General features: G+C 41.4%; 1 protein-coding gene across 4 annotated transcripts in view; it reads left to right on the forward strand.

The window, feature by feature from the left end:
• The window catches only part of LPAR1 (lysophosphatidic acid receptor 1), an 80,740-nt gene that overhangs the window by 17,632 nt on the left and 36,450 nt on the right, over window positions 1-26,658 (forward strand). For all 4 annotated transcript variants that reach the window (XM_084834648.1, XM_084834650.1, XM_084834647.1 and 1 more), the window contains one exon: window positions 18,275-18,447. In XM_084834648.1, coding sequence (XP_084690774.1) covers window positions 18,388-18,447 — 60 coding nt within the window. In that variant the 5' untranslated portion in view covers window positions 18,275-18,387. The remainder of the gene's footprint in view (window positions 1-18,274; window positions 18,448-26,658) is intronic.

Raw genomic sequence — 26,658 nt, forward strand, 5'->3', positions numbered from 1 at the left:
TCAAAATCAAGTAAATTAAACTGAGATACTGAGCAAATGTAAGTAAAGAGGTTTCTTCATGTAAATGGGTTTGGAATCTATGTTTATTTATGTTGATTGGTAGTTGGGTTGTGAAGAAACATGAATGCATTATTTAGTTAGTGATTTAGTTATTAGTTTTCTTTGCGGCCCAGTAGCTGAAGCTCTCTGGGTGGTTCGCAGTAGAAGGTTGCAATCCATTGTGGACTGCCTGAATTACAGTGCAGTCCTGTGCCAATCCTGTGCATGTTTACTCAGAAGTAAGTCCTACTAAATTAAACGGAGCTTTCTATAAGGTAAGTGTGTGTAGGATTGCAGTCATGCATTGCAATCCTAAGCATGTTTACCCAGAAGTACATTTCACTGAGTGCAGTGAGACATTTTCCCAAGAAAGTTCACATATGGTTACAATCTTAGTTCGCCTCAGATGATTGTTTGGAAGCTGCAACTGGTACAAGGATGGGTGCCCAGATGCCGATGGGGACCAGGAAATCAGAAAACAACTATTTTTTGCGCCAGTGGTACTGGTTGCTAGTAAGCTTCCGGTCCCAGTTCAAAGTGCTTTAAAGCCCTAAATAGCTTGGGATGAGGACTTCCTTCAACTGTATAATCCTGCCTGTAAACTAAGATCTCTGTTGGGGGTCCTCCTCAAGTGCCTGCCATTAAGATCTGTTAGGGTGGTAAGCACAACAGGTGGTAGCTTCAACACTGTGGAACTCCCTTCATATTGACATGCACCTAGCCCCTTCTGTGCAGGTATTTACTGCTCACCTGGAGTCCTATGAGTAGTATCCAGTGGTGTCTCAGCGCTAGCACTAATGATGTGCTAATGTAAACCAACATTTGTGCTTTGTAACTAGCACTTTCTAGCTCAATGGGGGGCAAACAGTGATTTTCCACCAAATTTGAGCAGCAAATCACCGCTTTCCCCCATTGAGCTAGCAAATGCTAGTTATCTTGCAGGAGCGTTGGTTTATGCCAATACAATGTCTTAGCACTAGTGCTGGAACACCATTGGATACTGCTTTTTCTGTTTAAAGCTGCCTTCAGTGAATGAATTCATAATTGGCTTGTGTGTTCAAAGCAGCTTTACAAAGTATTCTGCCACGGTGGCTGTTATGTCTTGTATCTGACCACACTCTTGTTTTTACATCACCGATGCAATGAATATGAACTTGAGCACACTCCGGGAGAGAGCGGAGGACAGGAAGGCCTGGCGTGCTATGGTCCATGGGGTCACGAAGAGTCGGACACGACTTAACTACTGAACAACAACAAATCTTGAAAAGTGGCAAAAGAATATGTTAAATAATGCTTTCTCAATTCTAATGGCCACAGTGAAGTTGCTACTGTACTGCTACCGATTATTCAGTACGTATGCTGAGATCAGAATATCTTGCACTTCAGACCAATTGAGGAAGGTGCTGTTGCATTACAACTCTCTCTGTTCACCGATACAATACACTAGCTTAATCATTTGTTTATTTTTTTAAAAGGACATGGAGCTTCAGGAAATGTGCTGTTTAGGTTTAGATCTTTACTATTGAGGAAGTGAACTTCTTAGAGATAGAAATCAATTCAGTGCACTAAGAAGAAGGAAGTAATTGTTTTGCACACGTCTTTTAATAAGTATATCACTATATCTTTAGCTAGAATCATGATGGGATGTTTTGTAAAGACTTTAAAACAATAAAATGTTCTTTGTGGATTTAATCTTAAAGAATTGCTGTCAAGACTAGAACACTGGAGCATTAGATTTTTTTCTTATTTTTGATAGGTAACATCCAGCTGTGGGAGTCCAAAGGAGGTCTCAGAGGAGACCATGGATTCACAGGATCCTTAAGCCCCCTCATTCCCCTGACACACACATCCCAAGCAGGCCTCCAAATTACACCAGCCCTGTTACATTGAGGTGTGAATAGATATTTGCTGCATTCTGAGGACTTTCTTTTCAGAGTAGAGAATATGTATTGTTCAACCCATTTCCATCACACTCATGAGTTGGAGGGGTTCACACATAACACTAAACTGTGGTTTATTGCTATGTGTGCAAGCAGAAAGCTTGAGCAAAGCATTCAGCTTGCACACTCTTCCCTCTTCTCTCATCTTTCTCTTGCAGAGCTGGGAGAAGGAGTAAATCAGCATGCATTTTCACTTTGCCAGATTCCTGCCTTGATGTTACATGTAAACCAGGAATCATGATTTAAAAATAAACTCTAGTTAATTGGTAAAGAAGCCAACTATAGACCTTTGATTATTTGACTGGCTTATTTAGCAAACTAGAGTTTGTTTTAAACCACAATTTCTGGTTCACATGTAATCACAACCCAGGAATAGGGCAAAGTTAAAGTGAATGTTTATTCCTCCTCCTGTATTATGGTTGTGCGGGGGGCGGAGTGTGCTCAATCTTAGGGCTTTACATGGGCTCCTTTCTGTTTGTGCACATAGTGCTAAACTATGGTTTAGCATTACCTGCAAGCACAGCCAAAGTCTGTCTTTATCTGTAGCTTTAACCCTACACATCTTATATAATGTGGCAGTCTCACAGGAAATATGTGGGGAAATGGTGATGCTACTCTGGCAAATATCTGCAATCCTTTTGTTAGAGTAAATAGGGAGAAAGAGAGAGAGAATACTTTCAGAGATTACAACTTTTACCACTGCTTACACTCGCTTACATTGCTTAAATAATATAATAGATTTTGGAATCTTCAATTTATGTCCAGCTCTATTACAACAAATAGAAATTAAGTGAGACCTGCATCAAAGTATTGCAGTGTGGAATGTTGATATTCACTGTTCTAATCAGCCAGCAATTCCTTCTTTCAAGATTTTCCCATTCCATTGCCCATCCCACCTAGTTTTCCACTTTTCCCCTGACAGTCAGTCAGTATTCAGTGACTGCAGTGGTATAGTCAGTCCTCGTTGAAATGTGTTGACCCTGCCACAGGGGTTTCCCCCCTAAATATTTTTTGTAGTTTTGCAAACCTTGTAGCTTCCCCAAGCCTGATACCTCCCACTTGTGTATGAATGGTTCTGGGGGGTTTTAAATTCTTGGCTGCCTTTCATGGCAGAAGCCCTCCAAAGACAGCTTAAAAGAATAAAATACATAAAAATAGTTAAGATATTAAAAACAATAACAACAATAAACGTCAGTAGTAAAACCAGCAACAACAATGGCAGTAACAGCAACAACAGCGGTCATATCAAGAGAAGGTCACGATAAAGTAATATGTCTTCAAGGCCTTCTTAAAAGTCTGCAACGACGGAGCATGGAGGAGCTCAGATGGCAACTTGTTCCAAAGGTTTGAGGCCACTGCAGAGAAGGCCCTCTCTCGTGTGATCACCCACCTAAATGCTCTCACAGGTAGGCAAATGAGAAGGGCCTCTTTTTCTGGCCTTAAAGTGTGGGCAGGCTGATATGGATGAAGGCGGTCCTTCAAATAACTTGGTCCCAAATAATTTAAGGCTTTACAGGTCAACACCAGCACTTTGAATTGGGATTGGAAATGCACTGGTAATCAGTGCAGCTGGTGTAGTATAAGCATTATGTGATCAAATTGCCTCGCCCCCACCAGTAGTCAGGCAGCCGCATTCTGCATGAGCTGGAGTGTCTGAACCATCTTCAAAGGCAGCCCCATGTACAGAGCATTACAGTAGTCCAGCCTGGATGTCACTAGTGTGTGAATAACTGAGGCAAGATCCATCCTCTCCAGATAGGGCCGTAGGTGTAGGGATGTACGAAAGTCACTTACCTTTCTGCAGATTCTGTTCATGGTGGGGGGGAGGCGTTCCGTCCCTCCCCCCGGAATCCTCGACGGGGGGGGAGGCGATCCGGTCCTCCCCCCCAGAATCCTCGACCGCCAGCTGTGCTCTGCGGCGGCTCAGCAGAGCAGCCGGCCAGGCCAGGGCCGTCTGCAGCCAGATTTCCGGCCATTGAGGGCTCTGGGTAAAAAAAAAAAAAAAACGCGTACGCGAATGGCGGCAGCTACGGCCACCGCCATTTGCGTTCCTTATTTTTTGCCGTCTTAGTCTATGTCAATATTTACGTACACTAAGACAAAGAAAAGAAAGGGGAACGCAAATAGCGTACTGGGCGCTATTTGCGTTCCCCTTTCTTTTCTTCGTCTTAGTCTATGTAAATATTGACGTAGACTAAGCCGAAGAAAAATAAGGAACGCAAATGGCGGCGGCCGTAGCCGCCACCATTTGCGTACGCATTTTTTTTTTTTACCCAGATGTGATAGGCTACGTAAGTCTTTACGTAGCCTATCATGTCTTTGGGGTGGGGAGGACACAAACTGCAAATGGCGGCGGCAGCAGCCGGTCAGAAGACCAGCCGCCGCCACCACCGAAGCTGCTGCTGGAGCCACCTCCGTCCGGAACATCCGCTTCAGGTAAGTCTTGTCCCGGGGGGGATCCGCGGGCAGGGTGGCAGGCCGTTCCGCAATGGATTTCGGGGGGCCGAATGCACTGGCATTCGGCCTCACCGAGATCCGTCTTAGAATTCTCTAACATCCCTACGTAGGTGGCGTACCAGCCTAAGGTGGTAAAAGCACTCCTGGACACCGCAGCCACCTGGACGTCCAGGGGAGTGCAACCCCATCTAAGACCAATTGGAAAACTCCATCTGAAGTAGTTGGTTTCCCAACCCACAGTACCTCTTATCATGTCTGGATTATGTTTCAACTTGGTCACCCTCATCCATCCCAAAACAGCCTCAGACACTGGTTCAAGAGTTCCACAGCCTTCCTGGGATGTCCAGATGGAAACAAGAGCTAGAGCTGAGTATCATCCACATACTGATGACATTTCAGCCCAAACCTCCTGATGACTTCCCCCAGCGGTTTCATGTAGATGTTAAAAAGTATGGGGGACAAGATGGAAAGTTGGGGCACCCCACAGGTTTATGGCCAGGTGGTGGAACAGAAGTTCCCTAGCACCACCTTCTGAGAGCACTCCTCAAGAAAGGACTGGGACCACTTTAAATCCGTGCCTCCCAAGCCCAATCCAGATAAACGATCCAGAAGGATACCATAGTTGATGGTATCGAAAGCCACTGAGAGGTCCAGAAGAACCAACAGGGTTGTATTCTTCCTATCCATTCCCCAGTATAAGTCATCAACCAGGGTGACCAAGGCTGTTTCCATCCCATAACAAGGCCTAAAACCTGATTGGAATGAATCTAAGTAATCAGTTTCATCCAAAACGGCTTGGAGTTGTGAGGCCACCACACACTCCAGCACCTTGCCCAAGAATGGCAAATTTGACGCAGGATGGCAGTTACCCAAAACCATAGGATCTAAATTTGGTTTCTTCAGCAAGGGCCTCACCATAGCTTCTCCCAAAGCTGCAGGGACCTCACCGTCCCTCAAGGAGGTATTTACCACCTCGGAGGTACACATATCCAGCCAAGCTCTGGCAGATTTCACAAACCAGAATGGACAAGGATCTAAAGGGCAAGTAGTAGGCCTCAGTCCTCCAAGCAGTTTGTCCACATCCTCAGATTGCACATGCCGAAAGATATCCATAACATAACTAGATGGTGCACCAGCCCCATCCATATCAGGCTGTGTCAAAACAATGGCATCCAAGTCGGCACCAATATGAGCGATTTTATCTGCAAAGTGTCTGGCAAATTGTTCACAGTGAGCCTTTGAGGGTTTGAGTTTTTGTGTTCCAAGGCCTACACCCAAGAGGCCTTTAACCACATGAAAGAGCTCCACTGGACAACACTGAGCAGATGCAATGGTGGCAGAGAAGTAGGATTTCTTCACTGCCATCACCGCCACAGAATAAGATCACAAGAGGATTCCTAGCTGTGTTCCACTGTATTCATTCTAAGTCTTCCACCATTTGCTCTCTAATCATCGACACAGTCATTTCATCACCATCAGCTCCTTGGAATATCAAGAAGCTGACACAGTTCTACGACTAGGCTGAGGACATTTGGGAGTGATCGTATCGATAGTCCGGGTCATCTCGTCATTCCAAGTGGTGACCAGGACATCAGCAGGACTGCTGGCTAAGCCTGCAGGAAAATCTCCAAGGGACCTCAAAAATCCATCCGGATTCATCAGTCTCTGGGGGTGGACCATCAAATTTGGTCCCCCACCCCTGCGGAGGTTCCAGGTGGCTTGAAAGTAAAAACTGGTCAGATAAGGATCTGTCCATGCCAAAGGAGTCACTCCTGGCTCCCCCCTGCGTAGATCATTTTCTCCCAATCCAGCACAGAAAACCAGGTCCAGAGCGTGTCCTGTCACATGTGTTGGGCAGGATATTATTTGAGACAGGCCATGTTTGACATCGCAGCCATGAAATCCTGAGCCGCTCCTGACAAAGTAGCATCAGCATGAATATTAAAATCCCCCAAGACCATAAGCTGTTTTGACTACATAAGCAACAGCACTCATGTCTGAAGATCAGACATGAAGGGAGTGATGCGCTTAGATGCAGAACCCCATTTATAGGGCTCCTAAAACATCATTCTACCCATTTCTGCTGTAGCCTTTTGCTTAAATGTATTCCAGCCAACAGAGCTTTGGAAACATTTTGGTAGTACTGAATGTATTACTAATAGGCCACCACAATGCTCTCAATGATCAGTCTGTCAACAAAGCATCTACTCAGCGTTTGACTGATGTAAGATAGAGAGCACAAGTTGCCCCGTGAATAAAACTGTAATCATGTTGTTGTTGCAAAACATTTTGATTATTAGTACATGATTTGGAGAAATACAGAGCATTTGCTGTCGTTAAAAAGAAGTTTGTGGAAAACTCTTGATATGTCAGTATATGCTTAAGATGTTCTTAAGACAGCCTTGTAAATAAGTCCACAAAAGTTACCAGCCTGCCAAAAAGAATTAACTTGCTTGGGCTGATAGAAAACAGAGGAAGAGTTCCATCTATGCTGAGTGTAAAGGAAGTATGGAGCACTCTGCCCGTCTTCCATCAGCCTGCTCACTCACCTGCATGGAATTCCTTTCTTTCCTGTGGCTACCAGGCTAGTGCTTCAATACTCTTTTAAGAGTAGACCTAAATACAAAGTGTGGATGTGGCGAACGTGTATATCATTCAGGTATATTCAGAAGGGAGCTGGGATTGGCTGTCGCCCTCTGAAGAGTGTATACTCAATGACAAATGTGGGTTTGCTGCCACAGTAAGAAAGAAAATGAGTTCCAAACTTGAACAGGAAGGGGTGGTTAAGAGAAGTAGTGCTACCATGGGGTTGTATCCAGTGTTAGTCCTAGTTAAAGTAGACCCATTGAAATGAGTGGGGCTTTAGATTAACATTGGATAGAACCCATGGTTTGGAGGATCAGTTTGATTCTAGTTTGCAACCCTGGTTTTAAAGGATTGTACAACCTTAGTTTACTAGGCTAGATGTAATGGCAAGCTATGGTTGCCAAAACTTAGGAACTTACTCATTCAGCCAAGCATGCTCATTCAGCCAAGCATGCCCATTGAGGACTTGTTCCCAATTCTACAAACTATGGTAGAGTAAACTTGTGGAAATAATAGTTTTTTATATATATATATATACACACACACACACAAATAACCCTGTGTTCACATAAAGGAGGCTTTTTACATGGTCATTTTTTCTTTTGTAGTTTGGTTTGTAAGTCTTAATGCAATTTTATATTTAATTTATTTTGTTAGAAATTGCCAAGCATTTACAAGATTTAATTGCCATAATTATATAAAATAAATGTCTGATTTACAAGTAAAGTAATGTTCATATTCATTTTTAAAGTAAATATCTGGCTGTTGAAATATATTGAACATCTTTATAATAGTTATGAAAGACTCGGTTAATAGAAACATAAATCCTATGTCTTCGGGAAGTTGCCAGCTTTCCCAGTGTTTCTTTTTAATAATCATTACTGAAGTCGATAGAGTGAATTGGGTGGAATTGGTATGTATTATTCAATAGAAAGAAAAGAATCTGAAGTCCTTTTTGAACACATTTTTGTCAGAGTTTAGGATCTTAAATAAAGGTTGAGTAGTCAGGAAAGGACTTCAAGGATAATTACCAGGAGTAAATTTTATTGCTTTAATTATTAAACACTAAGTAAAGTTGAAATTGATTTTAGACAAAGTGTGGTGGGGGGATTGCTTTGAACTGTGCATAGTAATCTGCAAATAAATTAACAGCATAATCCTTTACATGTCTACTCAAAAACAAGTCCAATTTTTTTCAGTGGGGCTTACTCCCCGGTAAATATGTATAGGATTGCAAATCTAGCTAGTGTCACTAAGTTTGTCTGTTGACTTTCAAGGTGGTGTAAATATAAACCTGAATTACCCAGTGCCTGTTGGTGTATTGAAGATCAGAAGATACACCCAACATTCTTTGGGCTTATCTGGTGGGTTGTGTGTTTTTTTTAGCAACTGATACAAAGACATGCCAGGTGAATTTGGAGGGGAAAAACATATCCAGCAAGAACAAGGCAACTTTTTTCATGGAAGTATGCTATCCCAGAATAAAACTGTATACAGTGTTGTGTTTCATAAGCTCTCATTAATACTTTTAAGCTGCTGTCACTTAATTGCAGTACTGCTCTTAGTGCCAAGGGGAGAAAATATAAGGGGAGGACCAGCTCTGTATTCCCTCTTGTCCCCCTTTTTCTTTTTTCTTTGTTTACTCTTGGAGACTCTGACATGCTGAAAGGGTAAAGGGCAGCTTGGAAGAACAACTATCTATGTTGTACTCTTGCTAGGAATTTTAATGATAATTGTATTAATTTAGTGCTTTTATGTTCTTTCTGCATATAACCTCCCATTCAGGTTGGTGTTTAGGATGCTAACAGTGGAATCCTAGGCAGGTCAACTCAGAAGTAAATTCCACCGAGTTCAATGGAACTTACTCCTAGGGAAATGTGTATTGAAATGTACCCTTAACATGCAATCCTATACATGTCTACTCAGAAGTAAAGTCCCATTGTGTTCAATGGAATTTATTCCTACATATATGTGTATAGGAATGCAGCCCTAGGAACCTTTTCCTTTTAATAAACTTGTGAATACAGCATTATGATTTGGATGAGCTGGGGAATCTATATGAGTATATTTGAATAGTCAAATAAATAAGAAGCAACTATTTATTTTGGGGCTTTTGTTGCCTTGTCCCAAGGGCTTCATGTGGGTTGCAGTATTCATTCATTCATTCATTCATTCATTCACTCATTCATTATATTTATATCCCACTTTTCAGCCAGTAGGTCCCCAGACATGTTTTATCTTCATAAAACAATTCTTAGAAGTTGGACTAAGAAAGAATGGCTTTCTTGTTGAAATACTGCAACTATTCTGTAAAAGTTACTGAACAATTAACAAAACACTTCTGTTGCCTGTAAATGCAGGAGAGTTTTTTCTGACTGCTGTGGTGCAGGCTTGGCATCTTGGATTTTTAGAATGGAAGGAAGGAAGTAGGTTATGATGCTTTGAAGAAGTGACTGTCAAAAGCTCTATGTGCTCCCAGCAGTCACTCTAGCAATAGCTGCCATCACTTAATTGTTTTTTCTGAAGGTCACTTGTAGCCAGCGTAGATGCTATTCCATTTGCAAGGGGACTACTGCTTATTGCTAATTAAATTCCCACTTTGCATAAAAGCTTTTTTCAGCTTCTAAGGATGGGTACAATGTCTTCTTGTAGCTAGTTTCATTTGCATCCATCCTCCCCACTCATTTCCCAGAATAAGAGATTTTAACCAAAGTTGAGGGTTAAAATGCTCATGGATTCACAAGAGAAACAACACTGCAGGAACTTCAGGAGAATTTTTGTTCAAAAATATAATTTAACTAATGCTTTGTTAAGTGTATTGTAAGCCCCAAATCCTTTTGCTTATTTGGAATTCTTTTGGAGAAATGATGTCATATTTACTGCTTGATCTTCTAATTGATGGCCATATCCTATTTGTAGGGAAATAAAGGGTTATCAGTACAATGCTCATCTTCATATAAAGTCCTCAATTCCAAATGTAAATCAAGATGCAGAATTTGTGGCTTTACTTCATGAAAGATGTATTCCAGTTAAATTATAGAAAGCTAGAAAATCATACTATGAGCTAGAAAACTACATCTCAATCTTGGCTGCCTCTTACAAGGCCCTGAGAACAAGGAAATACAGTATTCTCTATTTGTATTTTATTTTATGTTGGACGTTTTTGAGCAGTTAGTCCAGGCCACATGTCTGCCCAGTTTAAGAAAAGTTTTTAATATGCTAGCAGTGCAGAGTCCAAGCTAATGAAGTTTGTTTGTTGTGCTGTTAGGACTTAATGCTTGAATAAGAGAATGCAGTACTATGAAAATGGTACAGATTTTGTCAGCTTGCGGTGTTGGGTAGAATGTAGATTCTTCGTCAGGGCACAGTACAAGAGCAAGACTAGACTTTTGTGTTCCCTTCCACCACATATTGTATGCTTACTTAGTATTGTCAAAGAAGGGAAAAGCCTCACAAAAAAAGAGGACAAAAGAGGGCACTGATTTGCATATAACCTGCATTTGCTAATGTATATGTATAGTTGCAAAATTAAAAATAATTACTATAATTTAAATAGAAAAACAATACATCTCACCATAGTGGGGAAGACTGTGACCAGGTGCCCTGTGTGCCTGTTTAGTCTGCTTTTTGGGTGCTAACGTCTAATCATGCAGAGGATTGCTGCCTTAATGTTTCAGTTCCAATATAATTCAAGGCACTTCTTTATCCATTTCTCCATTACTGCCCACGGTTGAGTAGCATAATCAACTGATAAGTATTGTCAGGAAAAGGATTCTCGGAAAACTGTAGCTTGTCCAGACTTCTTAATTTCAGTGGTAGAGCACCAGCTTTGCATGCAGACGGTCCCAGGTTTGATCCCTGGCATCTCCAGGTAGGGCAGGAAAGACTCCCTGAATCCCAGGAAAGCAGCTACCAGTCACTGTAGACAATGGACCAGTGTTCTGACTGAGTATAAGGCAGCTTCCTATGTTGCATTCATCAAGGTGCTGGGTGTTTCCTTGAATGTTAAGTTTGTCTGGAATTACAATATTTAAGTAATAAAACTATTAATCATAAAATCATCACAGTGAATGCAGTTTTATATCAATTCAAAGCTTTTCCACCCAGAACAAATCAATAGATTCTCCCCCTAGAATAACATCTGCACTAACCTGGACCTAATGACAGCAGCAAAATATCCCATCTTCACATAATGGGTTAGGCTTGCTGCAGAATGTGGGAGCACTACTGCAGCTTTCCCCAACCTGGTGCCCTTCAAATGTTTTGACTTCAACTCCCATCAGCCCAACCAACATGACCAGGGCTCAGAAATGCTGGGAACTGTAGCCCAAAACTTCTGGAGAACATCAGGTTGGGGGAGGCTGCATTACTGTTTTTGATGCTTTGTGTTTTAAACAAGGGAGATGGGTGCTTTAGCTCTGGAGCAGGAAAAAACATAGTCCTCAAAGAAATAAATTAAAAGGTATTGTTATGTATATAAAAAAGGATTAAGTGGTGTAGCATTGCTGCAGGATTGGACAGAGGCAGTTTTGCTGGTGTTTAAGTGGTGCCTCTTCTAAAAATATATGTTTTTAAAGGGCTATATGTGTGCTGTCATGCTTAACTGGAACAAAAGAGAGAACTTGGTTTCTGAAGAATTAGATTCAAAATTCCTAATGGGTATGTTCAAAACTCTGGGCATGCCTAAAACAGCTTTTGGATCCTGGACAAAGAATCTGCACATTTGTGAATAAATTACATGTGGAACAAGAAGTCTTTAGTGTAAGGAAAGTTATCTGTTTTGGCACACAAATAAAAAGGGATTACTGGGTAGGACAGATTATATAGTTAGGTATACATACATACTGTCTCTATGAAATTTAAGTGAAATATTTCTAAGGTCTCTTCTACACAGATGCAAATTCTATTAGCCATTATCAGGGGCCATAGATTTTTGCTGGCCCTAGTAGCCAGTCTTCATTGTAGTCACCCCACTCTTTCATCCTTTGAATCCTCTGGCATGCACAGAGCGCTTGAGAGAAGCAGGGTCATTCTCTCATTCTGCAGACACTTGGAAGCAGTAAGAATCCCTCTTGTTGCTTTTGAGTACTTTCAAAGCAGGGAATGTAGTGAGTCATTAATTTACTGTGTGCTGTGTTTGAAGGCACTCAGAAGTAGCAAGACAAATTCTTGCTGCTGCTGTCTGCAAAACTTTGTGGAAAGTAAGAGGCTGACCCCTTCCTTCCATGGAATCCTTTGTGCATGCCGCTTGGGGGGAATGGGGGGATCTATTTCTCCTGTGTGGAAAAAAGTGAGAGGCCCACCCCCTCTCTGACTTTTCTGTAACTTGTGTTGGAGGCCGTAGGGGAGAGGTCTCTCTCATCATGTTTGGATTGAGCAAGCAATCACCATTGCTGTTGGTAATCTTGCAGCTGCATTTGTGGAATCATGGGGCAGAATCCAACAGGGCGCTTATGTCCTTGCCAATTCTCTTCCACCCATCCAATTACATTGTGCGAGTGATACCCACCAACTGCACAACAGCGATTTAGTGCTGCTGAGATAACCTGAAACGAGTGGAAGCTTGGCAAAGGTAGCATAAGGGAGCTCCGCCAACGTACCTCCTTCCAGAAAGTAGTATGTCTGCTCATTTCAGGGCTTCTGCTAGGAAGTGCTAAATCTCCCTTGTGTAACCGTTGGGTCCTGCTTGTGCAATGGAATTGATGGGACCCACCACTTGTGGAAGGGAATAGGCGGGGTAGAAAGGAATAGGCGGCATAAGCACCCTGTTGGATTTTGCCGTTGGTCATTATATAGGAACTTTTCAGTAGTTCACAGAGCTCGTGACTGTTCTGCACCATCTTCAAAGTAGAGATGTAGCTTCTCTTTAAAATTATAGTGACCACCTACATGTTTCTTATTTAAACATACCCAAAATAATATAGATAGAATTGGATCCAGATTTAGGTGTGTGGAATTAGACTACCCGAAGTGGATTTCCTTGCCCCTTTTCCCTATATGGCAGCCACCCCAGCTTCCTGCAGATGCTAGAAGGAGGATCATGGGACCCTGCTGAATATGATGGGCTGTGGTGCAAGGGCCTGAGGAGAAGGAGGGGTCCCCAAAAATGAGCTTATGGAAGTTGCCTCAGCACAAAGGAGGATCATGGGAACCCTGCTTCCTGTCAGCCTCCTGCACTACAGCCTTCCTCATTCAGCATTGTCCACTGACTTTGTAGCATTTTTTGGAGATTGGAGGGGCTGCCATGGGGTGGAGGAGGTGGGGAGGCCTGCTTCCTTCAGCCCCATTGCATGTGGCTAAACCTGGATACAAGCCATAGATTTACAGTTGTTTCCCCATGGAGCGTCCTTATGATTGTGCATTTCATTCATTATTTCTGTCAATAACTGAAAAATGTTATTACCAGTAAATAATAAAGCATTATGAACCATTGGTAACCTATATTTTACTGTAACTCTCCTGAAAACATGAGTTCAATTTTCCTCACCTCTCCACAAGGAATCAAAATGAGGAATATTGTGGTGAACAGTGGCACAAAGGAGTAAAGCCTCAAGAGAGATGATGATTTACAATTTCATAAGAAAACGCTGAAGGAAAATCTCTGAATTCTAAAGCTGGACCATGTCACCTTACAGGAGTCATGGCATTGGAGAGGCAGGGAAACATTTTATTTTTTCATGATTTTTGTGGGCCATGTACTACTTCAGGCCTGTTTTGAACACAGCCCACACAGGGAAGACTGGCAGTTGGCTTAGTGCTTCATGTACCCTCTTGTTTTGCAGTTCAGTAGGCAGCAAAAATTGGTTTATGTTACTCCTGGTGGGCTGCCAGAATAGATGGTGGACTGTGTTTTGTTTGGTAGATTGCAAGCAAACCTGGGCTATTTGATGAGGTGCATGAGGTGGACAGACATAGATGATAATGTTTTGAAACATGTTGTGAAGATAAACTAAGAAACTAACATAGGCAATTAAACCAAGTGGGTGGGTGAGAGCCCCTGGGTAATGGCCTGATATAATCCCACATCCTTGGTAGGATAAGGGAGAGGCAATGGTACAGAGAGAAAAGAAAGGGAGGAAAGGGAGTATAATAACAAAATCGGAATGGAAAGTCATCACCTTCAGAATATGCCGTTATGTCTTTTGGGTTCTTTTCCTCCAAAAACATATTTGGAAGGGTTGGTGGAACATGCCTGTCTTTACCCTTCCTGTACTAATAGGAGAAATAAAACCCACTCCGACTGTAATGCCTGGGAAATAACAAGTAATAAACCGTTGAAGGAGTATTGAAGTGTGTAGGACACTGAAGAAAACATTTTGTAACAACTGTTTAAAGGGAGGGAGGAGGAGTTTCTTTGCAGTTCTTGAGATTGTTTGCTTAAAAAACAAAATCTGACTCAGAAAAGCACTGCTCTCACTTGACATCATGAGTAATGCTAGCTGTAGAGGAAAAATATTGAAAAAAGAGACTTTTTCTTGATACTATAAATCTGGACTATTAGCAACACCAATGCCAGCTATTTGTTCAATGGGGTATGAATGGTCAGTATGGAAAGGTAATGAAACAGTGTTTCCTGAGCATGAATAACTTAGTACTAGGAACTGAATCTGGACATCTATGTCTAAAGGGACTGAGCATCAGCAGATTGGATGAGTCTAGAAATTAAGTCTATGTTGAGGGCTGTTGAACCATGAATTATTGAAAGTGTCACTTTAAAAGGGGGGGGGCAATGGGAGGAAAGGAACTGACCTGCTTGACCCTAACTGCACATAGTATCTTGCATAGTATCTTGAATGTAATCATTGGGACGGGGGGAGGGGGACTGCTGCATGCTATAAGGTTAAAAAAATCTCACACTATATTTCCATCCTTCCTATATAGCAATAAAACACTTAACTTCAAAGATGGGAGCTGGCCCAGGTACTCAGCCTTTTCCACAGTGTGGAAAAAAGGAAAAAGAAAAGGGTTATTATCTGTGGGCCTGATTGCACATCACTTTAAGCCACATTGAAGACAAGCCATGGTGCATTAGTTAATTGTTCACTAAACCACGCTACCGCCAAAAGATGATAAGGCACTTGCCACGGTTTGTTTCCCCCTTCGTCCTCCCACCTGCTCCCAGCATGTATCCCAGGGGCAACACAACTCCTCTATACTCGTACTGTGATGAGATTCTCCCTTCCGTCACCCCCCCTTGTTTCTTGTCTTGTGAAGCGCATATATATATATATATATATATATATGCCATATATAACTGTGGTACAACACAGTGTGGTATTAATTTTTGGAGTGGAGAGCGGGGGCTTACCTTACTTTTTAGGATAAGGTGGTTGAAGGCTTTATTTATTTTCTTTATTTAACACTTTTTAAAAAGCCACCTTGTTTGCTCCTCATAGCCGGGGATCAGCAACATTCTTCTTCCTAGTGCAGCTGTGGGGGGGGGGGGGGGTTTAAAAAATTGAGGCTCCCTGGGGGGGGCATGAAAACAGGAGGGGAGAGAGCTTAAATCTCCCCCCTCCTAAATTGCCATGGTCCCAAATTGGGGCCACGCATGCTTACCCAGAGGTAAGTCAATCACGCATGCATGCATAGATGGGCTAGGAAGAGGAATGTTGCTATATAACTACAGTTGCTAAATCACGTTCAGAGTATATAGGAAGAATGGCCAGTCAAGGCTGCTCAGTGAAGATAAGAGAAACTCGGCTCACAAGGGGAAGAAGCCGATTGCTGTCAAATGAAGCACCAAGCTGGAGGAGGAGGGATGGAGGGCACCGACAAGGGAGGAGGCACTACCACACACTGTTGCCAGGCAGAGTTAACAAGCGAGATAGCAAAGAACAGCTGGGTGTTTCAGCACTCTTGCCAGGCATCTCTGTAGCCCTTTCAAACAAGCCATGCACAAGCATCACGTCATGACAAGCCACTCTGAAAACAAGCCACCCTGAACAACCCAACAACAAGCCATGGGTTCTCAGGGGAGTGTGTGTATAGTTACCAACCCACACTTAAGCCATCGTTCTGGGTTTGGACTACACGACAAGCCACTTTGAAATAACAACACTGACAAACCACCATGGGTTGTCATGTTGTGCAAACCAGGTCTGTGAGTCCCAAACAGCGCTGCACGACTCCTATCTATCTATCTATCTATCTATCTATCTATTGCATTTATATCCCACCTTTTTCTTCTTGCAAGAAACCCAAGGTGGCTTACATTATCCTTCTCCTCTCCATTTTATTCTCACAACAACAGCCCTGTGAAGTAGGTTGAGCTGAGAGTCTGTGACTGGCCCAAAGTCACCCAGTGAGCTTCCATGGCCAAGCGGGGACTAGAAGCTGGATCTCCCAGCTCCCAGTCCAACACTCTCACCACTACACCACACTAGCTCTGAACAGCGGAACTTCTGTTGGGGCTCAGGATATATGGCAACATTTTGCTGCTGGAGCTGCCTAGTTCTGTTTAACAATGGGATAACATTCTGTGCACTGCTATCTATGCTGGTTTTACAGGCGATAAATGAAACGCTTTAGCAATCTTTTCATAAGTGATGGTGTAGCAAGGGTTTAATAGACTTAGATTGATTTCCTTTGATGCCATTGATTTGGTGGACTCTGTAACACAAATGGAATCTCAACTGAAAAAGCATTGACTAAAACCCTACAAATAGGGCGTGGGAGTTACCGTATAATATAAATTTGTATGGGATATATAGATACAGGCTGTAATCGGATGATAGTCCATATAATTGAGCAACCATAGTTTCCTTCATTCTGATGTAACAGAAACCTGTGGTTTGCCACTGACTAGAAGCAGAAGCTTCTAATCTCTTCTTCTCAGAGTCAAGTGAAGGGAAGAAGAGAATCTGAGTTTTACTGCTGCTTAATCCCAATCTTCCAAATCATAGTTTGGAGAACTGGGAATAAACAGCCTCAGCAGCAAAACTCAGATTCTCTTCTTCCATGTACCTGTACCTGAGAAGAGATTTGAAGCCTCTGCTTCTAGTTAGTGGCAAACCATAGATTTTCATAGCATCCAAATGAAACACAGTAGGTTTGCTTAAACAATCGTTAGCTGCATTACAAGACAACCGCAAATCATGGTTTGCTGCTAATGTGAAGCTGATCTCTTCCCTCTGGCTCGGGGAAGGAGGGAGCGCACAAGCTCAAAACGATCTGCTGTTTATTCCCAGTCTTCCAAACCATGGTTTGGAGGATCATCTGAATCTGGCCACAGTTTTCACAACTTGAAAATGGAAAATGTTAGGCGAGCTAACATTTAGGCAATGCTTCAAGAATTCAGCACCTGTGCTACTAAGAGAAGCAAAACCATTTTAAAGACCCAGCGGGTTCCCGCTGGCTAAAACGTAAGATACAGGCTTCACCTACTCAGAAGTTTCTAAATATTTTCAGGATCCTGTAGAAGGAAATAGAACAGTGCCACATAGAACCTGAGAAACCATGGGGCAAGTACCTGCAGCATTAATACTGAGGGATAACTTGCATCCTAAGGACCGAATCCAACAGGGCGCTTATACCCCCGCCGATTCTCTTCTACCCCACCAGTTTCATTACGCAAGTGGCCTCCACTGCTTGCACAACTGCGATTTAGCACTTCCACGGCAATCCAAAATGAGCATAAACACTCATTTCTGGAAGGAGGCAGGTCAGTGGAGTTCACATAAGGGAGCTCCACCAATCTGTCTCCTTCCAGAAACAAGCATTTCCACTCATTTCGGAGCTCTCCCTAGGGAGCGCTAAATGTCCCTTGTGTAAGCAGTGGGTTCTGCTTGTGTAACAGAATTGGTGGGACCCTCCATTTGCAGAAGGGAATTGGTGGGATGGAAAGAAATCAGCAGAGGCATAAGTACCCCATTGGATTCTGCCCTAACACTGGTGCTGGTACCCCACCTCCCATTTTCATAAGATGCTGTGTAACTGCAGATTCATATTATTGGGTTATTAAAACACTTCAGTATTTCTTAAATGTAATTTTAACCTGTAACTTGTGATGTAATATTTTCTGTGTGTGAAAGAGTGCATGGCTAGGTAAGATAAAAATGGCTGCTTAATACCAACCTTTCATATTTTGTGTTCAAAAATTGTACTTGAGCTAGTGTCTTTCATACTAGTTTTGGTAAATGGTTGCCCACACAGATGGCTTGAGTTAAGTAATGTTTACTAGAAATTCAGAGTCAATTTAGGAATTGCTTTTGATTTTTCTAAGATTCTAAAGCACGTTTCGTTCCTTCTAGGCCCAAATGTCAGCATGACTGAGAACTGACCAAGAATCTCAAGACTTTAGCCATATATCTGACACGTGGAAGTTACAAGGGATCTAACAGACCGCTAACCTTGTTGTCTAACCATGGCAGACCCTTCAGCCGAAGTACCCTTTTCTATGATGACACAACCACAGCTAATTGAGGTATGTGGAAACAGTTCTAAATTTAACAGTAGAGCTTAATAAAACCTTGTATGTCTGTGTGGCTGTCACGCATACATTTCTAAGATCTTTGGGTCAGAGGGTCATGTACCATAATATATGGCCAGAGTGAACAGTAGGTCATCCCACAAATAGCTGATGCTGTGACAGTCCTTTAACCTTTTTCAAGCCACCACCACCAAGCAGACTTATATCTATTTGCACTGCAGGTAGGGTCAGGTGTGGTTTCAGGTGTGTCTTTGAATTGGACAAATTTTTGAAAAACTATTAAGTTTCTTCAGCTAATATCAGGCAAATGATGTACAGATGGCGCTATTATATATTAACTATATCTTGTTTCGCAGGACAGGATGTAAAATAGTTTTGACCATAAGAACATTACAAGAATTAACATGTCTGGTCAGGTTACTTATGGCTTGTAATGGGGAAACTACCAAATGATCCTAGATAAGGTAAAGCATTGTGAATGGTGTTTTGTTTGTCCTATATTTATCCTTAAAAGATAAAATGAAAGAAAGTTTCCTCAGGTGACTCTGAAGTCATGTTAACCATTATGTTAGTAAACCAGGGATGGGGAAACAGATGTTGGGTTGCAGCTCCCATCATCCCTCACTATTGGCTATGCTGGCTAGGGCTGATGGGAGTTTCAGTCCAGCAACATCTGGAGAGCCACTTGTTCCTCACCCCTGTAGTAAACTGATAATCTGTAAAAGGTACAGTTAAGAAGCTGTAAAGTGATAAAGATTTCTGGTTGTTGAATTCTGTTAGCCAAATAACTTCCTGTTTTTAATAGATTTATCACAATAAATATTACCTTGTCTCAAAGCTGATAGTGCTAGATAAGGATTTAGAATTTCTCAAAATTAATTAAGCGACTAATCAAAATAGGGCTAGTTTAAATAGTAATATCACTGTGGCTTATAAACTGGATTTCTCCATCTTCTCCTTCCAGTTTGCCAGTTTCTGCTTTGTCAATGCTTCTCACAGTATGGCCACCACATAGAGTCCATTTGAAATTGCCTCCATGTGGTGGCTGCTTATCTGGAAAGTCATTCGGTATGTGCCATTTCATCATGTGGCTTGGCCCCCAGTGCCTGGCTTGTCTTCATGTCACTACCAAACATTGCTGGTGGCAGCTTGCTGCAGCATGGAGATAAGTGACTTAGTATATGGTAATCCACAGAGTGAGCCTGTATTCACAGAATGGACGACCATGTGGAACAACAGCTCCAAGCAGCTTCTGTGGTGTCTTGAGAAGTGGCACTCTGACTATATTGTTTTCTGTTTGGTATTCCTGTTACAGAAGTCAGCAGAATAAATGCATGGTATATATGTTTCCTCCACTCTCAGATGATTAACTTGCTTAGGGCTTTTCTACATGAGGCTTTTAACCCTCCACTTTACTGAGGTTTCTGTTTTTGGATTCTTTCCAGGATTCAGATTGGCTCCTTTAAATGTGTTTTTTCCGGGTTGGCAGGGGGCGTCTTTCTCTTCCTTGCCTTATGTTCCATTATACAAGTACTAGATGGAGCTGTGGTATAGCGGAATTGTGCAATTACACTAGGCTGGATGCCGCCATTCACAAATAATACCATACTTTCCTCGTTAGAAAACACGCAGACACACACACAGTAAAATGGTTATAAAGCACAGGAGAGGCCCTGGAGGATGACGACATTGTGTAACGGACCTGCAGACTACCATAAGTGAGGGATCACGAGCGCACAATAAATGCCTTGAGTGAAAAGGCTCTTAGTTACCTGAAGGTGAGTTGTAATGGCTTAGGATAAGATTAAAATTCCTTAAAAAGCCAACAAATCGGTGCAAGCCTCCAAAAGCAAGAATTTGTAGAGTTCCAGGCGTTTGCCGTTGGTCATGACAATCCATGGAATGTTTACTGTTCATGATATACATTATGTGCTATATCCTAGCATAGAATGGAATTGGTTTTTCTGGCCTTGCCTGCCCTTGGCCTCAGTGGGTCACTGATAGAGACCCCATTGTTTTCAAAGCCTGAGACTTTTGTTTACGTAGTTGTATATTCTGTTTACATTTTTTTTTCCTGGAAAGGTCTATCAAAGCAAGGAAAGCCTTAGATTAATGTAATCTGGGTTTGCAGAAGTCCAGTGTACTGCCAGGATTTTCCTTTTTTGTTTGTTTGTTTTTTGGGTGAAGTAAATATTGAACGGTCTGATCATTCCCATTAAAGGTTTCTGTCCCCTATCCAAAGGAAAATGCCTTACATTACATAGTGGGTTTCTGAATAAATATTTTGCTTACTGGTTCTACCATTCCATGAGTTTCACTGGTTGGTTGCTAAGTATTGTCCAAAACTTAATGTATTTCATCCCCAGTATGTTAAAACTAGTCAATGTAAAAAAAAAAAAAAACCATTCACGCTATCTAATAAAACAGAAGGAGTTGAATTTGAGAACCGTAGTAAATATTTCTCAGTTCACAGGCTCTGAAATAAGGAATGGTCACCAAATCCCTGGAACTCTACAAATTCTTGCTTTTGGAGGCTTGTGCTGATTTGTTAGCTTTTAAAGGATTTTTAGTCTTATCCTAAGCCACTACAACTCATCTTCAGGACATAACTTTTCTTTAATGTGGGTCACACTGAGGACTCATGACTACTTTTTAAAAATAAATGAGGTGACCTTATGTCCTTAACACTGTAGCTGGGATGAGCAACAAGTGGTCTTGCTTTTTTATTTATGTCCTAAAAATCTAAAGTTGATATGCATAAGTATTGTATTCTTAAGACTAAAACTACCAGGAAATTAGAGGACTGTGTATATACTTGCAGCTAGACATATATGCAAGTATTTTTCTCGCGCATAATCTTTTACACAGTAAAAATATAATTGGTAAAACACCTTAGAGTTTTACCAACTAAACTCACCCTCCCACATTAATTTGGTTATCTTGCTGGATAATACACCTTGTCACGCACATAAAACTATTTGAATTGGTCTCTGTTTTATTGCCCCTGGGACATAGATTTTACTGTTGTGTTTGTAGTTAAACCTATCTAGAATGCAGGAGGGGGGGGGGTTCTGCCTATGGGAAGGTTTACAGAATAATAAGGAAAAATAAAAATTCATCACAATACAGAGTACTTCAAATACAGAGTACTTCTGTGGTCAGAAGGTTAACATGTTTTGTTACATACTTGGAGGCTGTGAGTCTCAGAACACTGAGATCTGATCACTCATATAAGGTTAGAACATAGTGCTATGCTGCATTTTTCCTGGTTTGAAGTAGCATGAAAAAGGTTCTTCAGCTTTAAGGGGCTGAGACACAGGCTTGGTGGTAACACCACAGCAGAAAAGTAAGGGTGGATTATAGTAAGAGGGAGGGGAAGAGAAAGAGGAATCCGGATAAGCACAGTAGGGATTTTGTTGAGCCTTTGGTCCACAAATTCCTTGTGAGAGCATGTTGTGGGCTAGATCGATCTGCGCTAGCCACCGCTATTTTTATATGCTGCCAATGGATTCAGTTTAACACAACGTGAACTCCAGTGAAAGACCACGGTATGCAATTTATATAAACTGCAATGATAAGAGGCTGGAAGTAGCTCTTCGGAATGTGACACTTTGCATTTAGGCTATTCATTGGCCCCTTCTGAAATAGTATGGTATGATTTCCTTGTGTATGTTCTATTTTTCCCCTTCTTGAAAGCTATTTTTCATTTTGTTTTTCCTTTGTAGTAATTTCACAATGAATACATAGTAAGAAAGGTCAACACCCTCTTTGGTTTTTTACTGGCGGTCTATGGAGGTCTGTAATCACAGCTTCCAACAGGGTCTCTGACTGTAATCATAGCTTCCAATGAGGTCTCTGACCTTCCTGATACACAGTTGTTTCCACAGCCTCCCAGTTGCCAAAAATCCTTTTTTAGTAGTACACACTTTTAAGAATCTCCTTTCCCATACATACTGTCCAGCTCAGATGACTTTCTTTGACAGTTGGTGCATGTTACATACTCAGGTTTCCAGTTGAAGTGCGAATTGGAGAAAATGGATGGGGGCGGGGTTTCTTGTGTCTTTATTTTGGTCATTGAAGATACAAACAATAATGTTCAACTTACTGCAGTGAAAATACTTACAAGGAGCTGCTAGACAGGTCAAACATGGAGATATTCAAACCAGAATTTTCTTCAAAGGTTTATGGTTTGCTTTTTATAAGCAAGTAACCATAACATTAAAAATACAGTGTCCAAAAACACCTGCACATAATTCAACCCTTTGACCATATTTTAAATTGTATTTTAACAGAAATAATTGTTTGCTTCCAATTCCTGACCAGCTTGGCTAGATCACATGACTGAAGGAAGAAGAAAGCTGATTTGTTATACCCTTGTTTGTCCAATACAAAATACAATTTGTATATCTTGTATTTTCTTGAACAGTCTGTATTTAGTCCTCTAGCATGAGAGTCTTTTTATCTTGGCATCTAGTTTCAGGCCCAAGTTATATGTTAAAGTAAAATGCATATAACTATTATGGTAACTTTTTTTTTTTTAAGCCATTTCAGAAGGTTTGAGCAGAGAAGTGGTGGATGCACTTAAACCTTTATCTGCTTGTCATATCCCCACTCCAAAGCCCCTTCCTCCCCCACAGCTTAGCCTCTGTGGATTTAAATTGGCAAGCATGCATTTCAAGCCTGCGAGGTGGAAGCTTCTGGGGGTGGGGAGTGATTTGAAGTGGAGAATCTGGTAGACAGGAAAAGAGTTAAGTGCCAGTTCTCCACCATCAATTGCACTCTTCCAAAGTGGTTTTTAAAACCACAAAAAAGGACCATCAGTTTTGTCACAACTTCATTCTGCTGGATTATAAATAGAGGTTGGTTGTAATAGTAACGTTTATAAAATCTTAATGTCTGATTATTTGGGCTACCCATTGTTGTGATGCAGACAAGGTACCACATACTTATAACTGCAATAACACTATCATTAATTCATTTTAAAACTCTTTAACAAACTTAGTAGGTGGCCCATGGCTTAATATTTTCAATGAGAAATGCTATCAGGATTTATTTATGGACCTAAAAGAGTCTGTCTTGCTTTTCTGCATATACTTCATGTCATGCATCAGAACTGAGATTCTGTGCTACACAAATTAGTATAATATGCCTGCAGACAAGTGAGTCTGATAATTATTGAGTTAAGCACTTTAGGACCTCAAAAGTTGTGTTTTAATGAATTTACAAACTCCCTCAGAGAAATCAAGATGCTAAAATGCCCGCGCCCCCATGTATATTATGAGGCAAAATGACCATGAGGCCGAACTGTCTGCTAACTTATCCCAGGTTAAACCTTTGTTTGGCTCTTGTGCCAAAGTTCTGTAGCATAATTTAAGGAGAGAAATGTTAGTACAAGGCTCTAGGGTGAAGTGGGAAGAAACTATCATAGGCAAACATCCTAGGCTGGATAAAAGCCATATCGAAAAGCTATAAACATATATTCCATTAGCTAGCATTTAAGTCTGGAAACTAACTTTTGTCTTCTCTCTCCAAGTTTTTTTTTAAATCCCATTCAGAAGGGCAAAAAGTTCTTATCTCACTCCAGGTATTTCAAGCTTTAAAAAAGATTTCTGTTGAAATCCAGGTTAGCATACCATTTCTGCTAAACAAAAATTCACAGGTAGCAAGTTGTCTAAAGCGTATCAAAACATTGGGGAACCATAATCTGGTATTCTCACACCACAGCTCTTAATTCCTGTTCATGTATTTGTTACAGTAATTTGATTTACCAGCACTTGAAATAATCCAACATATAACTGTGTGCATGTATGCCAGTGACAGCAGCTTTAGGCAGTTGATACAAGAGGTGGACAAACAACATTAAGGTACAGCGTGTATGAGAAGAGGGGACAGAGTGGGTTCCCCAAACTGAAATTTTCATATTGCCCCAAACCACAATTTATACAGCATAATATTTACTGTCTTGCAGCTGGTAGGACCAGGACATCTCTAGCACCCAAATAATAGTTTCCCTGGTTTTCTATCAATATTAGCTATAAACAGGGCCAGCCCTGACATTAGGCAGAGTGAGTCATTTGCCTCAGGTGGCAGACACTGGGTGATATGGAAGGGTTAGCAGCTGCTGCCCCTTGGCCATTCCCTTCTGTTGGAGAACAGAGCTGTGTGTGTCACTAAGATAGCTTCTTGCGCTCAGGTATGGTGAAGGATGCTGTCCCACCAGGGTCAAAGTAAGATTCACCTGCCAGTCCAAAAAGCTTTAGGTGGAATGCAGTGGGGGTGGGGGGTATCTTCTTCAGGCAGCAAAATGTGCTGGGCCTGCCCTGGCCATAAATACATAACACAGAAGGCAGCTAATAACAAACTCAGTTAATTACATTCTGTGGTCAGGAGTTTAGCAGCTTGGAGCATGTTCCGGGATAAAATCTGCTGCTTGTAATTAACTTTGTAAACAGGTAGGCAGTATTGTGTGCTTGTAATATACTTAGTTTCAGCCTTTCAGATAATTTCCGTTGTCTGTTACAGAGGAGCAGTGATGGATTGCACATTCCTAAATCCACCTGTTTATTGACTTTTCAGCTCTTGCTTGACTTTCTAAAAGGGAAATTGCAGCTGATGGTATAGAATGAATGAACAACAGGAACTGCAAAATTATGTGGGCACTCCTACTAGAAATGCTAATTTTGACAAAGATTTCATTTTCTACTTAATAGTTTTCAGACATTAAAAATTGAAATCCATAGGCATTCATAACTTTATTACTTGTATGCATTAGCTTCTCTACATAATTAAGAACATATGGCAACATACCTAAGCATCAGAGGGCATAACTACATTACAGACATAAAGTAGTTTAGCAGTTGTTCCTTTTCCCTAGAGAATCCTTGGAACTGTAATTCTGTAAGGCAGGCTAAGGATCAGTAACAGATAATGCCCAGCAATTTTATCAAAATACGGTTCTCAACATTCTTTGGGAGAAGCTACAACACATAAACTGGAATAAAAGTAATCTAGGGGTGCTTCGAGACTGAGGGCTCCTAGCACTACTAATCAAAAGACATTGTGCAGCTATTCCCTCCTTAACGGATTTTTTGTGGAAGGAAAAAACATGGAAATGATAGGAAAACAAGAAGTGAAAGATGTCTGGACTCCCATAAAATTCCATGAATGAGGCAGGGCAACTGCATAATAAAAGCCTCGACTGGAAGCACCCTACATTTTTAGTACAGCTATATTCTACACTACTCAAGTGATTCAGCAAGAGGGACAGCAAACCTAATATTGGTGTAAAGCTCCATTAACTGAATTTCTATTTCTTGTTCCATGGCTTGTAATATATATATATAAAATGTATTTGAACACAGCTTAGGCAAGAAGGCAGGAAGTTACTTAAACTCTGAAGAATTTTATCTGTTAATTATCTGTTTTATCTGTTAATTACTTTGTTACTTATAGAGGTATCTTCTGTTGTATTTTACTTTAATGCTATACATTCACTATAAAGAAGGGCTAGCCTCCCCCAAAATGAGCCAAGCTATTTTTTTAAAAAAATATTTTCCAAGACAATCTGACCTTTGGTTGCTCACCAGCTTCCCTTACATTTAAGGATAATTGATCAGGTCAGTGGCAGTGGGAGCAGCAGCCATAGCACATGGGAAAACAAAAGGAGGCAGATCTGCCCCCTCCCCATCTTCAGTGCCCTGAGTAGGGCAGAACCAAACGCTGTTGGGAGATGTTTTCCCAAGGCTTTCTACCATGCGAAGAACTACAAGCTTTTCTACATGAGGCATTTATCATGCACTCATCATTCCCAAGTCACAGTTGTTTACGGGTTCTTTAGACAACGTAGTGACCTTCCAGTTTCACGTCTGTTTTTAACAGCACTTTTGGCTAGTTTTTTTTAGAGCAGGGAAAATGCTGTTTTCTTTAAAGCAAGAGAAAGAAAATGCTCTTTCTATATGTGTATTTGCACTATTTCATTCTACCACAGTGCCACCTAGAGGTTACATAGCGGAAAAGCAGGAAAGGAAACAATCGTTGTGTAGTGATCTCAATTCTGTGACAAAACAAAAGGAGATACAGTGGATTAACAGTGTGATGTAGAAAAGCTCTGTATCTCCCAAAGCCTACTGGGTCTTTTGTTCCAGATACACCACAGAGGGAAGTGGAAAAGGACAGATCTCCCTCCTTCCCTCTCCTCCTACACTA

This window comes from Heloderma suspectum, chromosome 2 (assembly GCF_057233095.1).
Source record: "Heloderma suspectum isolate Gila_16-S chromosome 2, 16-S_ref, whole genome shotgun sequence".
In the NCBI taxonomy this organism is placed as follows: domain Eukaryota; kingdom Metazoa; phylum Chordata; class Lepidosauria; order Squamata; family Helodermatidae; genus Heloderma; species Heloderma suspectum.